This window comes from Camelus dromedarius, chromosome 10, assembly GCF_036321535.1.
Source record: "Camelus dromedarius isolate mCamDro1 chromosome 10, mCamDro1.pat, whole genome shotgun sequence".
NCBI classification, from domain to species: domain Eukaryota; kingdom Metazoa; phylum Chordata; class Mammalia; order Artiodactyla; family Camelidae; genus Camelus; species Camelus dromedarius.
The window spans coordinates 21,518,923-21,534,704 of NC_087445.1; the positions used below are offsets into that span (position 1 = coordinate 21,518,923).

The 15,782-nt window shown below is 40.6% G+C and overlaps 1 protein-coding gene across 2 annotated transcripts in view; it reads right to left on the bottom strand.

The window, feature by feature from the left end:
- SH3GL2 (SH3 domain containing GRB2 like 2, endophilin A1) overlaps positions 1–15,782 on the bottom strand; it is a 171,881-nt gene that overhangs the window by 35,412 nt on the left and 120,687 nt on the right. The window contains exons 2-3 of one of the 2 annotated variants that reach the window (XM_031449657.2): positions 13,605–13,673; positions 5,431–5,503 (exon numbers count right to left, since the gene is read on the bottom strand). In XM_031449657.2, the coding sequence (XP_031305517.2) occupies positions 5,431–5,503; positions 13,605–13,673 (142 nt within the window). Of the gene's footprint in view, positions 1–5,430; positions 5,504–8,175; positions 8,360–13,604; positions 13,674–15,782 lie in introns of those variants that run through there. The other variant, XM_064490188.1, reaches the window with a different exon arrangement.

Here is a 15,782-nt window from a genome sequence, read left to right on the forward strand (position 1 = left end):
CTCAGGCTACTAGATCAGTACATGTCTCTTATTCTTTAAGTGAAGGATGGATACAGTCATTTGTGCACTTATCCAAAAGACATACTGAGGGCAAACGATGTACCAGGCACAATGCTAAGAGCCCTGAAAGACAAGAAGGAGAACACAAACGAGGTCTTGCCCTCCAGGAAACACAGCAAATTCAGTGTGTTTTGGGGCCAAGGATTTAAAGACATGAATGTCAAACAATATACGTATTGATTTTCACCAAATATCTTCTAATCACTGTATTTATTTATCTTTGGAAGGAGATGGTTAAGAGGGAAGTCCTTGGGAAAGAAACATAGTAATTTTGATGTAATAGCTTTCCAGGGATTAATAAGGTATTTTTTAAATTAACAGAGCTAATTTTTATTTCCATAGGTATGCCACCAATGAGAGTTGAAACTATTATTGTGAAATTCTGAATAGACATTTAATGACCCTGACTTAATACTCGAATCTCAGGCATGCTGGAGAATGCTAGACCATGCAAATATTCAAGAAAAAAGCATTTCTCTAGAGAACCAAACCCCACTCTGCACAGTGTTTTTCATGTTCAAACTGCTTTTTATCAACACATCTTGGAAATTTGTACAGGATGATGAAATCAGGGTCAGAATAACTTTTCGGTGCAAAGTAAAAAGTCTCTGTGAGAACCGCTCTGCTAAGGCTGGGAAGGAAACATAGCCATTCCTGCCATGTCTACTGTCCTGTTTCCAGGCGAAGAGCTTCACTACAGTGCCATGATACAGATTTGCAGGATGTTGAAAAAAACGAAAAAAAAAAACAAAAAAAAACTTAAAAATACACTGATCCAAAATCAAGAGTCCATTTCTCTACTGAAAAAAGCAACCATCAATATACATAAACCAAGAAGCTAAACATCAAAAAGCTATTATATCAAAATATAATAAAGAGCTTGAATGGCAAGCTCTCTAGTCCTGCGCTGTCCATGATGGGCAACACTGGCCACATGGGGCTACTGAGCATTTGAAATGCGGCTAGTCCAAACTGAGATATGCTATATTGTATAAAACACACACCAAATTTCAAAACTTGGTGTTAAAAAAAAAAAAAATAATGTAAAACTTCTCAATGATTTTTAAATTTTGGACATACTGGGTGAAATAAAATACTAAAGTCACTTTTATCTTTCTTTTTACCTTTTTTAATGTGGCTACTAGAAAATTCAAAATTACGCACGTGGCTTGCATTTTATTTCTATTGGACAGTGTAGATTTAGTACATTCCCGCCCACCCCCAACGTGGCATCAGAATACTCAAAGAAAATTGATTTGTGTCTTCTCTGATGATCTTTGCTCTTAGACACCATGAGAACAAGGGCTCACAATCAGTAGACGTACACAGGGCTTTTATAAGCAGGTTGGAAGTCTGTACTGGTTTACGCTGTTCCTGTCAGAACTTCACAGACTGAGTTGAAAGACTTTACAACTCTCTGTTCCATGGTCTTGAAAGCCCTGCTTTGCAGGCCACTCCTGTAGACCTGTGACCTCATTCATCCCTCCTCACTTCATCAGTTAGCTGGAATTTCCAGAAGGAATTAGCTGTGAAGGCCTCTGAGCAGCTCTCCTGTGTGATTAGACTGTGAAGTCCCAGAGGGCAGGGGCCCAGTCTTCATCCCGTTGCTACCCCACCACACCTAGAATTGCTCTTTGCACACAGTGAATGCATCTGATAAATACATGGGTAGAGTTGATGGTTCAGGGAAAAGGAAGTGTTTTCCTTTTCTTACTTAAATCATGGCAGTTTTATCACATTAGCCACTGACTTTCAACTGTGCTTCATAATTCATTATTCAAATATCTGACTGAGTGGGGGGCTAGGGACATGAGGGTGAATAAGACAGGCACAGTCCTGTCCTCGCAGGGGAGGACAAACACCACAGAGCTACAGTAAGCATGTGGGTACCAGCAGGACAAAGCAGCCAGGATCTGAGAGGGTCGGTGACAGGGGAACCTACTATAGTCGGGGGTCCAGGAAGGCTTCCAAATGACATTTATGCTGGACCTGAGGGAACCGTTTGCCTGGCAAGGTGGAGGGGAAGGGGCAGGCTGACCATGCAGGGAGGGCCCTTTAAGCTGGGTTAAAAATTTAAAACTTAATCCCCAAATCAGTGAAAAGTCATTGAAGGGTTTTTGGCAATATGGTATGATCAGATTTGTCTTTTAAAAATATCACTCCGGAGGTGGGCAAGAGCAGATGTGGGGCCTACACAGAGGATATCTAGAGATCTGTGAAAAGTAATCAAATGCTCTGGTCATCATTTCAATAGGAACTGAGTTTCGAGACTATAAAAGATGTAAGGGCTCCACAGGGACAGATCTGAGAGCCAGAATGCATCCGAGGGTATTCATCTAACACCAAATACTCTCAAAGTGCCCTCAAAGCATTAATTTCCACAGCTTCTACTGGCCTGTCCATGTAAATCTGTTACTCTGCATCAGCCTCTCTCCTGACCCCCGCCAGACCTTGCTTATTCAGGAACAGCAGCCGGTGATTCATACTGGTTGACCCAGCTTCCGGGGTCACTGAGAGGCCAAGTGGTCAAAGCATTTATCAAACAGCATGAGTTTGGGAAGATTCTGCTCTTCTGTGCCTGAGGACTGGGAGTCTCTGGGTGTTGGCTAGATTCCTGTGTCCCCTTCTCAAGGACACTTGCGTTTTGAACAAGTGTACTGGACCTTTCAGGAGCTCTAGTCAATGTCTGCTCTCAAGGCAAGAAATTCATGGAGGAACTAAGTCATATCTATTATAAACCAATAAACACAGATTGCCTAAATTCTGTAAAAAGAGTATGTGAAATTTTGTTTTGTTCTGGACCCTTTGGATGACACATATTTGTATATGTATGTGGCCTGTCCATATATAACTGCTTTTCTGAAACCAATTTGTGATTGCCTTGTGATGGCCTTTAATGATCCTCCTTGGTCGCAGATATCCATTACAATTTCAAATAGCCATAAAACCAATATGTTGGCAGCTAATAAGCACATCCAGCATTCTAATAAAAGTATGTCATTTCTAAAAATTCAGATCTCCCCCAATGACTTTCTCCTGTAATTGTTTTTACTAAAATAAGTCTCACCCCTCAATCTGTTTCCTTTCTGAATTTCTGTCGTATCCACTCTGTAAGCGAAGGCCCCTTTGTACCTAAATGAAGAACCCACTGTTCTCAGAAGCAAGATTGTGCCATGGAAAGTTCCTGGGCTTGTGGGGTAGTCAGACCTGCGTTCCAATCCCTGGCTTCATTACTCCCTAGGTGTGTAACTTTGGGAAAGTTTCTTAAATTCTCTGGCCCTTATCTTCTCCTGCAGAAAACTAGGCTCTCCTACTGTACTGGTTTTCTAGGGCTTCCATAAAAAATTGCCACAAACTGTGTGACTTAAAACAACAGGAATTCACTCTCTCACGGTTCTAGCAGCTTGAAATCAGGGCATCAGCAGGGCTGGCTCTCCGGAGGCTCTCTGGGAGAACCCTTCCTTGCCTCTTCCAGCTCCGGTGCCTTGCGGCTTCCTTGGTTTGTGGCAGCATCACTCTCATCTTGGCCTCTGTTTTCACATGGCCTTCTTCCCTGTGTCTCTCTGAGTTTTTTCTTCTTTTAAGGACACCAGTTGTTGGATTCAGGGCTCACTCTAATTCCAGGATGAGTTCATCTTAAAATCATTAACTAATTCTATCTCAAAAGATGCTATTTCCAAATAAAGCCACATTTTGAGGTTCTGGGTGGCCCTGGGTTTTGAGGGGCATCCTATCCAACACGCAACACCTCCCTACAACCGAGTTCCATTAGACTCAGGAACAATGCCGGGTCCCCACTAAGAGTTTGTGTTAACAGATTTTTAGTCTCTTCCCTATACTATGAATTGTTCAACTGTGCTTTAGTTTTGCAGTCAGAAAAAAAAAAAAAAGGTTACTCTTAGAGAGGAGAGATAGTGTACATAACTACCAAATACTGAAAATGAATTCGTGCTCAATAGATACTGTATTTTCCCTCCTTTTCCCTATATTTGATCATAGCCCTACAACAGTGAGTTACTAGCACAATTTATCATGTGTAAATCCCAGGAAATCAGAGCACTTCAAAGTTCTACGCAAAGATCAAGATAAAAATAACCTGCGCTAAACAATGACTTCTTATGGTGAGGCAGGGTGAGCGGTTCTCTTTTCAGAACTGACCCATCACATCTATTTAAATACTAAGGACTAGGTGAACATCCAAGAGATCCTTGCATCTCTGTGGAGTATCAAAGTCGCGAAAAAGGCTCTGGGTACAAATTAGAATTGATTTCTGCTATTCTTTGCCTAATTTGCCAACCACTTGGTTAAGTGTCTGGTTCCTATGGCTTATCATTTACTTCTTTATCATTCTTCTTCACATAATCCCATCTCTAATGTAGTTTAAGACAGAAAAAAAGTTGAGAATGTTATTCCCACATAGCCTGTTGAGCTTCAAAACAGCAGCTGTGCTGTCAAACTAAATGTTGAGTGAAGCTGCAACCAGCAGCAGAGGGCAGTAGAGAGCATATACTATACCTACCTGCTTCCTCTTATCCCATATCTCTCCTTTCCTTATCTCTGACCCACTAGTGCTCAGTATCCAAACTGGGGCTGACACAGTGCCTGGATCATCTTTCCTAGGACCACTAAAGACATAGGAATCTCAACCTGAAAATCCCAAAGAAACCAGCTTCCAGAGAAAGCCGTTTTCCCAACATTCATGCATTTCATTTACATATGTCCAGCCTTGCTTCAAGCTTCCACACTCTGCAGGTGGGAGCTGCTATACAGGAAGAGTGGTTGGGGGTCTAGAACAACAGGTGCTTTGCTCTGTTACAACCTGTGCCTGTGGAGGTCACCCCAGTTCTACCTGGTTCTCTTTTCAAGGTATAGCTCTATTATCTCTCTTATAACTCCCTCCTCGTACGAGTGGTAACAGGTTAGCAATGCTGATCTGTGATGTGCAAAGACTTCAGTGACGTGTATGAACAGAAACCCTCTGTATTTAACAAAACCATTCAACTTCCTACTTTTTCACACCTTCAGGGAACCACTGTATTTTACCTTACAGCTCTCCCAGTTTTCTTTCCTACAATTTCTTTCAGTTAATAGCAGCTTACAGCTCCCCTGACGTTATGTGCCACCCATGTTGTCTGCACCATGCAGTTTGTTAAACACACTGCAGTCAGACAAAACACCACAGCAGCCTCTAGTTACTTCAGTGTGAGCCTTGGAAGTGCTCCCTCCCCACAAGAAGTGCTCTACCTGAAGTCACTGAACCTCCTGATTGGCAGACTGAGGAAGAAGAAACACACCAAACTAAAATGTCCCCCAAAGAGAAACTCAAAGTTACCTGGAGGGATCCCCTGAAGGTATAAAATGACCCCTTACCTGGATTGGGTTGAAGGTACTCAATGGTTTTAGTCATTATTTCCATCACAGCCCGGCTAGTGACATCCACTTTCTGAAATGAGAAAATAAATACTCAAAATGATATAAATTATTAGCTTCAAAAATTTCATTTTTGCTTGAGTATATACAAAAAATTCATTTTTGCTTGAGTATGTCCCTGGCGGGACAACAGAGCAACAAGCAGGCCTGCAGTGGACGGTGAGGGCTCCCGGACCTGCCAGAGGTAACACTGCCTCTGCGTTCAGCTGTGCTCCACCAAGATCTGGAAAGCCTACTCATCCAAAGAGGAACCTGGTAACTTCCTAAAATGTGTTTCAAAATATACTTCATTAGCTTCTATAAAATAAGGTGGCAGTGGCTTCCTCTCCAAGTGGCCTGAGGTGGTCTCTGAAAATGGTTCACTATTCACGTGACTCAGAAAACCCCATAAAATCATGCCATTCCATCATTACAATGCTGGAGCTGGCTGGTGTGCCTATACCAAAGAATGGGGCTAGACAAGAGGGTCCATGACCCAAAAAGTATGAATTTGTGACGCACATGCTTGAAAAAGCGGAGATAATGAATTATACTTTGCCCCAGAGGCATTTACTGGATGTCTATAGTGGGCCAGGCATGTTGGCAGGTTTCACTGCCCCAAAGAAAAGAAAAATGCAACATCAACTCTGTTTATTCAAGTAAGAGTGGAAAAGTTTTTATTTAACTTCTAAGAACATCCCAAGTACATAAAAATTTTGAGCAAACACTTGTAATCAGTCCTTGAACTTCCGCTTAATTCTAAATAAAAATCTTGGTCCTAGAGTCTACCCTTGCAAAATGTTGAATGCTCAGCATTTGCATTTAGCAGGTCCCCAAGTCCTCTCTCTGCTGTGCCCTTCTCCCCACGTGGAGAGGCCATGCGATTAGGTCCTTTCTAAGTTCACCCATGGATTCTTTTTCTTATCAACACATGCGGTCCACTCAACCACTCTACAGGATAAATGACCAGTGAAAATTAATGCATCCTCCTACCCAAGGTACGTGCAGGGAATGCCTAAGTATGAGTGAAAGGAATTAAGCTTTGATGGTAGAATATCAGATATCAATTAAGTCCATGGGGATATTACTGTTTTGTTTTGTTTTGTTTTGTTTTGTTTTGTTTTGTTTTGTTTTGTTTAGAGTTCATGGGCTCCTTCCTCAATTCCAATTTTATCAGTAACCTACTGCACCAACACATAAAATCAGCCTTCCATGGGTGGGGTAAACCTTTTTTTCTTTCATAATCAGAAACCAAACCAGAACCAGAAGATTTTATCTTTCAGGTTTGTTCTTCAAATATTTAATAACTTCCCCTTCCATGGTCGTCAGATTACTGTGTGTGTAAGGGAGTTTGCTATTGCTGTGATTAACAGAGGAAAACATTTTTTTCTTATGCAGTCATCATGATATAAAGTTACCTTAAAAAGCACTCCTATTTAAGAAATGCCTGCCTAATGTGAACCCTGTACCACATCCTTATGGTTAACTTGAATTTTTAATGTCTTAGATATGAGTATGCAGCTAAGTAGTGTTTAGTTCTGAAGTACATAGTGGTTACTTGGGGTTGTGCAGGGCAGGACTTGTGTGGCCATACATGGAACTCCTGGAAGTGTCACCAACATGCCAACCAACCACTAGGTACTCAGTGTCACGGAAATGAAATCAAAGATTACGAGCCGAATAAACAGGCTGAAAGACCAGGTTATGTGCATGACAGGAGGAAAACAGATCTCTTGCTGACTGTATGACAGGGCTTAAGGCATTTGCTGTCAAATGAATCCAAATGTCCTGTGTGGCTATCACGGGAAGAAAAGTAGCTACAAATGTCAAGGTTCCTAAGAGAGAATGCCAGAAGAAGTGAATGGACCAATGACCACTAGATATTCTGAAGTCCTATGTTGGAGGAGGCTGACCAATTTCTACGTCTCCCCCATCTCTATGCTCAGTAATAATCATAACCACCATCATCATAAAGTGCTTTCTATTCGTCAGGAAATAAAAACTTCCCTGGGTGAAATAAAGGTTTATTTTTTTTCTTCCTGAAAGTAAAAGCATAGGCACATATTCTTCTGCTCTTTTCACTTCAGTTTTCTCAGTGTCAAGATTTTAGCAGTGCTCAGTAGGAAGGTTCTCCCTCCACTATGCAGTCTTGTAATTTACAACTCTGGGTAGGGAGAGAACCAGCCCCCTCAACCTTCTTTACTCACTGTAACACTCTTCTTCTCCACGTTCAGACAAGGGTTGGCAAACTATGGCCAGTGTGCCAAATCTGGGCCACTACCTGTTGTTACATTTTTAAATGGTTGGAAAAATTCAAAAGAATACAACTATTTTGTTGCACATAATAATTATACGAACTTCAAATTTCAGTGTCCCTAGGTGAGTTTTGTTGAAATGCAGCCACGCTCATTCATCTAAGCACCATCAATGGTTGCTTCTGCCCTTTGACAGCAGAGGGGAGGCGCTGCAGGAGAGACCACAGCTGCAGGAGAGACGCCCGCTGGCCCACAAAGCCTCATATACTTCCAGAAAAAGTCTGCTGCTCCCTGTGCAAAGGTTCCATTTTCACAAAGGTATGCCACGCTGAATCTATGAGCGCTGATCATTTCACCAGCTGTCTCAGTCTTTAGGGACAAGATACAAGAGAACTGAAAGGTAGCAGGTTAACTAGAACGAGGCTATTGTTTTGAGGCATCTGAATATTACCTTCTCCACTGGAAAAAGCAGTAGTCAGTGTTTCCTGAACACAGGCGGCAGCACACGTGAACAATACAGCACTCTTTGTGGAGCAAAAAAAAGGACTGAAAGATAGGACTTCATAGCATCAGATACTGCATTATGTCAGAGGCTGCCACAGGGACACAGCAGCAGAGTTTACGAAAAAATAGGTACCTGAAAATGGACACAGACAGTTTGTGGGTTCAGTGATCAATACTAAATAGATAAATCAAGCACCTACTTGGACATGGGGTCACTTACAGCGGTTGCACAAAAGAAAATGTTGAAATGTCACATGAAACATTTAATTTTTCTGTCACCAAAGTTAAGGGAAAATGTACCTATTAAGAATATATAAACAACTGCTTAAAGTAATGAGAACCTGAGCAAGAACCCCTAATTAAACAAGTCAGAGGCATGATGAAAACAGCACCCTGGAAACGTCTGTCTGGCAGTGAGACACAGGCTGGTACAACAAGGGGATGTTTTGACAGCTTCCTACTGACTCAGAAGAATGAATGTACCTGTCCCCAAACTGCTCTGCTCTATCACAGTTATCTCTTGTGTTTGGAAAGCCTGATTAATAAAGTGTGTTGAAAACAAAAATAAACAACGCATTTGGCTAAGAGTGCCCCCAAAGGTTTTTTTGTTTGTTTTTGTTTATATTTATGTATATGTATATATATATATATATATATATATATATTTTTTTTTTTTTTTTTTTTTTTTTTTTTTGCTAATCTTCTTGGGCATTATCTTTAATGAGTATTAGCTTGGGAATATATTGCAAACAAGTAACTGAGAAGCAGCCTGGCTTCACCAAATTTTAGGGTAAGCAGAAAGATGTCTTTAAAGATCCTGTTTGGGGCTCTCACCCGCCCCACAATTCTACACCAGCAGTCAGTGTCTCAGGATAGTAATCCACTTCCATGTCATCTCTTGTACCACTACACACAGGAAGAAGACAACCACGTCTATGACAGGTGCCCGTGGGTGCACTCAGGGATCCGTGAAACTCTGAGCATGCTGGTTGGGACTTTACTCCTTTCTCTCCCATTTCAGACAGATCACTAGAACCCAAGTAACACTGACATTATTAAAAATGACATTATTAGTAATACATTACTTGCCACGAAACTCGAAGGAGCTGACAATTAGTGTGCTTCACAAAGAATGTGGGAATTGTGGGTTTAGCCTCTGTTTAAACATGGACAATGATGGGGAATTAATTCCCCTGGCCCATTTTTATTTAAAAAGCTCTGACAGCAAAAAAAAAAAAAAAAAAGTTCTTTCTTATGTTGAGCCTGAATCTATCTCCCCATAGCTTCTACTCATTAATTCTAGTCCACCATTGGGGTTAAACAGAAGGACCCAGCCCCTCTTCACCCAATGACTAACTAAGGGTATGGAGATAATGACCCTGGACATTCTCCTACTGGCCTTCCCCACAGCCTGCTCTGCAAGCAATCCACTCTTTCTCACTCTCATATGAAATGACATCCTTTCCATTCTTTCTTAACATCTGCTTGCCTTAAAACTGGAGACTGCCCTTTCAGAAAAATTCCATTCTCATTAAAGTAGGTCTATAGCCATGTTTTCAACTCAAGGACTCCTGGTTTCAACAAAAGCAATTTCTCATGATACTTTCCAGTCTGCAAAAAGAGACACTATATTCCCTGATGTGTACTTCTACATATCTATAAATGCCTCCATATGGCAGGCATCGCGCTCGGCAGCAGAAATACAAAGATGATTAACGCATAGTTCCCGCATAGTTCTACATTACTCATGTACACAGAAACAAGAGGAAATTTCAGGATTTAGCTCAGATGCCCTCTCCTCTAGGAAGCTTCCATTGATCTACCCAGTCTGAGTTAGGTCTCCCATGAAAATACTGCCCAGGGCACCAAGCATCATGTCCTGTAAGACACTGATTTATGTGCCCATTTCTTCCATCAAAATGGGAAGCTCCTTGAAGGCGGGAACTATGTGTTAATCATCTTTGTATTTCTGCTGCCAAGCGCGATGCCTGCCACATTGAGGCATTTATAGATATTCCGTGTGAATTAATGAGCATAACTATACACAAAATACACACAGAATCACTGCAGCAACTGATGGAAATCTGAGAAGAAATCAGAGAGCCCTCAAATTCTAAAACTTCCTCTTGACAAAAAAATCTACAGCTTTTCAAAGAAAACATCCATACAGTGTCTGTACCATGGTAAGAAATTTAGTCTATGTTTGATGAAGCCTGTAAGTAACAGATATATATACAAAATAGATTATATTACATATAAAATAGATTTAAAAACAAATTTCTTCTGTGCAGCACAGGGAACTATATTCAGTATCTTGTAGTAATGTGTTCTCAGTGTAATGAGAACCTATAATGAAGAAGAATATGAAAAGGAATATATGTATGCATATAAATGACTGAAACATTATGTTGCACATCTGAAATTGACACATCATTGTAAACTGACTATACTTCAACAAAAAATAAAAATAAAAAACAGAAACAGAAAAAAATTAACAGAAACAATTCCATGCAAGGTACATAAGAGGAGAAATGGCTATAGGCAGGGTTCCTGCAGAGACAACACAACTGCAGGATTCCATCCAATCAGCTCTGGGAGGGGAAGACTCCGAGAGCTAAGAGACACACATGGTAATTTCACTGCATCTCAGCAGGAGAGTGGATGGGGTGGCTGATTAGAGACACAACCTCTAAGAATATCCACTTCTCTCTCCCAGTAGTGCTGCTTGATGCAAACCTCTAATTTATCTCATTTTGTTGTCTAATTGCACCTTTGAGAACATAGCTGAACAAAGGTCTCTCTACTCTAAATGCCTGATGATCGGAAAACCGATCATGGCAAGGTGAGTCTTCTGCAGGCTTGGGAACACTGAGCTAGTGTTTTTGTGAGTAATAAACATATTAATAGAGAGAACTGATTTGAGATTCTAAATCTAAAGCATGTGCTTTCCAATTACCACAGAAATCTCTACCTTTAATGTGAATTTTAACTTGGGTAGAGAGTACAAATTTGCCACAAAGCCACAGAGAAGACAAAAGATATATGAAATAAAATGGAATAAAACAATTTCCACACTGCACTAAAATCTAAATCTCTTCATTTACTTAGGTATAAATCCAAATGCAAAACCACAGGTGTGTTTTTCATGCAACAAAAGTTCAATTTATTGTAGGAATATCTATATTTTGAAATAAAAACTTCAGAATCTTAGTATTTCTAAGAAAAAGGAAAAACAAACCTTATCTAGACTCAGAGGGATGTCTGTGGATCTTTGCCTGAAGTAAAATACTTGTAAGAGCCTCTTTTATCTCAATTACTTTGCAAGATTGGTATGGATTCAAAGATTTATTTAGTTGTTCAGTTACAAACTCTACACTGTTCTCCAAATTTCTTATTCCTTTTACTCTCATTTAAGAAACAGAAAATTAGTCTGTCTCCGCTTAGGCAGTGAGCTACCTAGCTTATTTCCCTGTGTCCTGACAGATGCTGAAAGCAGAACTCAAATTCTGATTCCTTAGTTCTAAACTCCTAAATACTAGCCTAATTTATCATTAATGACAAAGCACTGGCCAAGTGGCACGCCATAAATTCCTTCTGGGGTGGGGGTAGGAAGGAGACATCGAAGGGTAAGGGGGACGAAGGAAGACTGGGCGTAGAGGCTGGTGCAAATTAACAGACCACAAGGCTGCTCATCCAGAGAAGTGTGGAACTCCAACATTACGAGGAGTGGAAGAGTCAAAGCTATGTCATTCTGAGCAAGTGTGTCAGGGTTTGGAGGACTAGATGCTGCAAAAGAAGGATGCGGAGAACACTGTTTCCATAACTATAAACAGTGGTGACTACCAGCTTTGGGTGAAGATCAGGTGGTACTTAGAACTGTCCAGAGAGGAGAAACATGGACCAATATAGACTTCAGTCCAGTGGGGGCAAGTGGATGCCAGGCCTTCGGTATAGGAGGCTGGCTTCCCAGAGTTCTGGGGGACTCAGGACTCTCATATTAAATTTCCTCTCCAGTGGGTACCTAGCCTATCAGTGAGGTTCATCTCAAAAACTTAGCCAGAAATACCAGCTGGGTAAACACTAAACAGTCTCATTTCACAAGACTCCTGCCTCCTGGCAACTCATCTTTCTTTCAGGAACTCACATGTGCCCTGTTCTCCCCTGTCTGTTGTTTCTTTCACCAGAAACACACCAGGCTCTGCTAACTCTTACTCATCCTCCATATCCTCACTTTAATCTCAGGAAAGTCTTCCCTGGTCACGCTGTGTGGGCGAGTTTCCTCTGCTCCAAGCTTCTCTAGTGTCATGTTTCATTACCCTGGCCACACTGGCCAGTATGTGTTCAAAGCCCATCTTCCCTCCTTGATTATGAACTTGATGCAGTCAGGAACCTTATTTATCCTGCTCACTGCTGTATCCTAAATGCCTGCCTCAGAGGAGGTGCAAAATAAGAATGTGATATATTCATCAATGAACTCATCAGAAGAAAACCTGAAAAGGACAAGTCAGAAAGCATCTAGGAATTTTCTTTGCCTGATCATTCATGCAAAGAGCAAAAATAGCAAAACCGAGGCAGCCCACTGGAACTGGAATAGACTGAAAATGTGGTTTCCGGGTATCATAGGCTTTTGACATCCTCTCTGTTCAAGTACAGGGTTTGTATTCCCAGATCCTTGACTCATCCGCAACTTAATATCTAAAATCATTCTTTCCAATACACACTCTTAAATCATAAGCCATGTAAGTGGCTGTAAGTATGGTGTTTATCTCAAGAAAAATGAGAAAGGAGATTTTGTTCCCCATCTCCACTCTCACTTGTTGAGAAAACTGCTATCTTCTAAGGAAGAATGTTAAATGATTTTTATTATTTTTAATCCTTCATGCAGTAAGTGGCAGAAGTGGACTTCGGGCCGAGGTTGGATAGGCTCCATGCCATGTTCTCTCTGCCACACCTGCAGCCACTGCTGGCCCAGTCCTGTCAGGAAAGTCCTTGAAAGCCACTAAGTGACTTAAACTCTCCCCAAAACACATGGTCCATCATTCTCCACCTTCTCCTCTTTTCTTCCCACCTCACCGAGATTCAAACACCAGCTCCACATCGTCTGAATTTGGAAAAGTGATAATAAAATGCACCAGAAGCACATTAAGACATTTCATCTTCATGGAGGCTTTGTTCTCAGGTAGTTTAAAAAAAAAAAAACTAGAATACTTTACATTTTCTGTTTTAATATACATGCTAAAAGTAGAGCACTTTACAGAATAACAAAATGTATTCTCAGGCACCAGTGGAGAAGAGTTTCCCCTCTCCTTTCTCCCTTCTCCACTTAGTATGCTGGACAATTTTATGTCAAGCAAACTTTAAGCAATGAAGACTCACCCTCTCCATCTCTTTGAAGTCATCATCTAGTTTGGTTCCTTCAGCTCCTCCAACCTTCTCACTCACTTTCTGTAGAAAGTAACAACAAAAAAAGAGAAATTATTATAAATAAATTTTGTTTTAAAAATATATGTCACAAGTTCTAAGCACTTTGACAAACATCTAATATAATCTCACGACTATTTTCTGACATAGGTAGGCAGTCCCATTTTCATAGGAGGAGGTTGTGACTCAGAGGGTATAAACAACTTAACAAAAACCATGCACCTGGTAAGTAATGAAACAAAAATTCACACTTGTATCTTCTGATTTCAACCCTAGTACTCTTTCTATTACATAAATCATTACATAACTATCAAATCACTAATGTCCTCCTTTTGAAAGTTCCATGGGACAACAGCAACATACAATAATCATTTCCCTTTGACAATGGATCTAAAAAGCTACCTAGGTAGAAAATTGCTACATCTTCAATTTATTCCTCAATGGGCCATTGAACAGATAATCACAAGCATCTATCAAACTGGTAACAAAAAAATCAGCCCAAGTGATCTTCAGATAAAAGAACTTAAATAGTAGTCTCATAAAACTCCCTGTAGCTGCCAACATCCTTATATACATGAGATAAACTATGTGGAAAGATGTCAAGGATATTTCTTTGCTTCCCCATTAATTCTTATTATAATACAATTTATATTCATCAATTTACATATGCAAATGGTCATTTTTCACACATTGAATTCATGTCCATAAAAAATTAGATATGCTATTCTGTTTTGAAATGAAGGCTCAAATTAAGTCTAATAACATTTTATGAAGGGATCACAAGAAAAATACTCTGGCTTCATCAAAGACAAGAATATTAAATGCTAATGACACCAGAATTTCACTCCCCTTAAAATAATTATAACAATAGTTAGATGCTTTTCAGTAAGATGTCACTGTGCCACATACAGTAATCACACACAGATATCAAAGTATAATTTTCATTTCCTATAATAGCCACCAGGTTGAGGGCCTTTGTAGAGAATCGCCACCATGGTCAGACCTCTAGCAACCTCAGGAACAAACTGGATCATCCTAGTGAACTTGGTTCACCTTCTTCTAAAAAGGGCCCTGGGATATATGTCTCCATCTTCTGGCCATGGAAACTCAGTTATCCCCTTGTTGAGGGCTGAGGTATATCCCTTACTCTCTCTTTCTGTCTTTCACTCCTGCTTTCTGCCACCAGGAAAACCAGAGATCACTCTTGGAAAAGTCAAGAGTCTTAGTTCTATCACCATTCTGGCCCAGATGTCATTCATTTCAGCCTGGCAGCAGTAACCAAAGGAATACGCTATGATGGAAAGGCATGGTATGCACTGACCCCTCTGCTCTCTGCTGGGTACACAGAGTTGTTATGAAAATAAAATGGCATACTAATTATAAGAACCCCTGTTTGAACCTAAGAGACATGCAGTATATCCTAGTTCCCTTCTCTTACCAACAAATTGTATATCTGCTTACAGTACCCTGGTCTTCCCACCAGTTTATTTAACTGTTGTTTCCACACCTTGAGAAGAATCTAGCAATTTTCATGAATATAATACACTATTAGGTAGATAAAGGTCAATGATTAAAAATGATACATTAATAAAAACAACATTCACATCTTTAAGTAACAGACACATACTTTCACTTACAACTTATCATCTAGTATGTGTACCACAAGAATTATGTAGAGCAGATTTCATTCCTATGTTGCAGATGAGATAACTGAGGCTTGCATAAATTAAACTGCTGTCCATGGTAGGGATCAGTAGCTAGGGAGAGGTGGAACCAGGATCTAGAAGGCACTTTTCCCAAGCTAAACCACAGATGACTTCGCATTCCTGCCACAGCACTGAAGAGCTGTCCATGGTGCTGGCCATCTCTGCCTAAAGTTCCTTTAGATTCTAACAGCCAGAGTTAGAGCCACTGCTTTAACCTCTCTGGCCCTTGACAGATTCACTGCTTTAACCCTTGGTCCTTGACATCAGCCCTCTCACTTAACCTCCTAGGTGATGTTGGCTATCAACTATTTCAACAGTCTGCACAGAGCCAGGCTTTGTCCAGCATCACTATCACCTAATCTAAAGCCTATATATCAACTGTGATTGGACTCAGCAAACAGCTTCTTTGCCTGCTCTCTTAAAGATG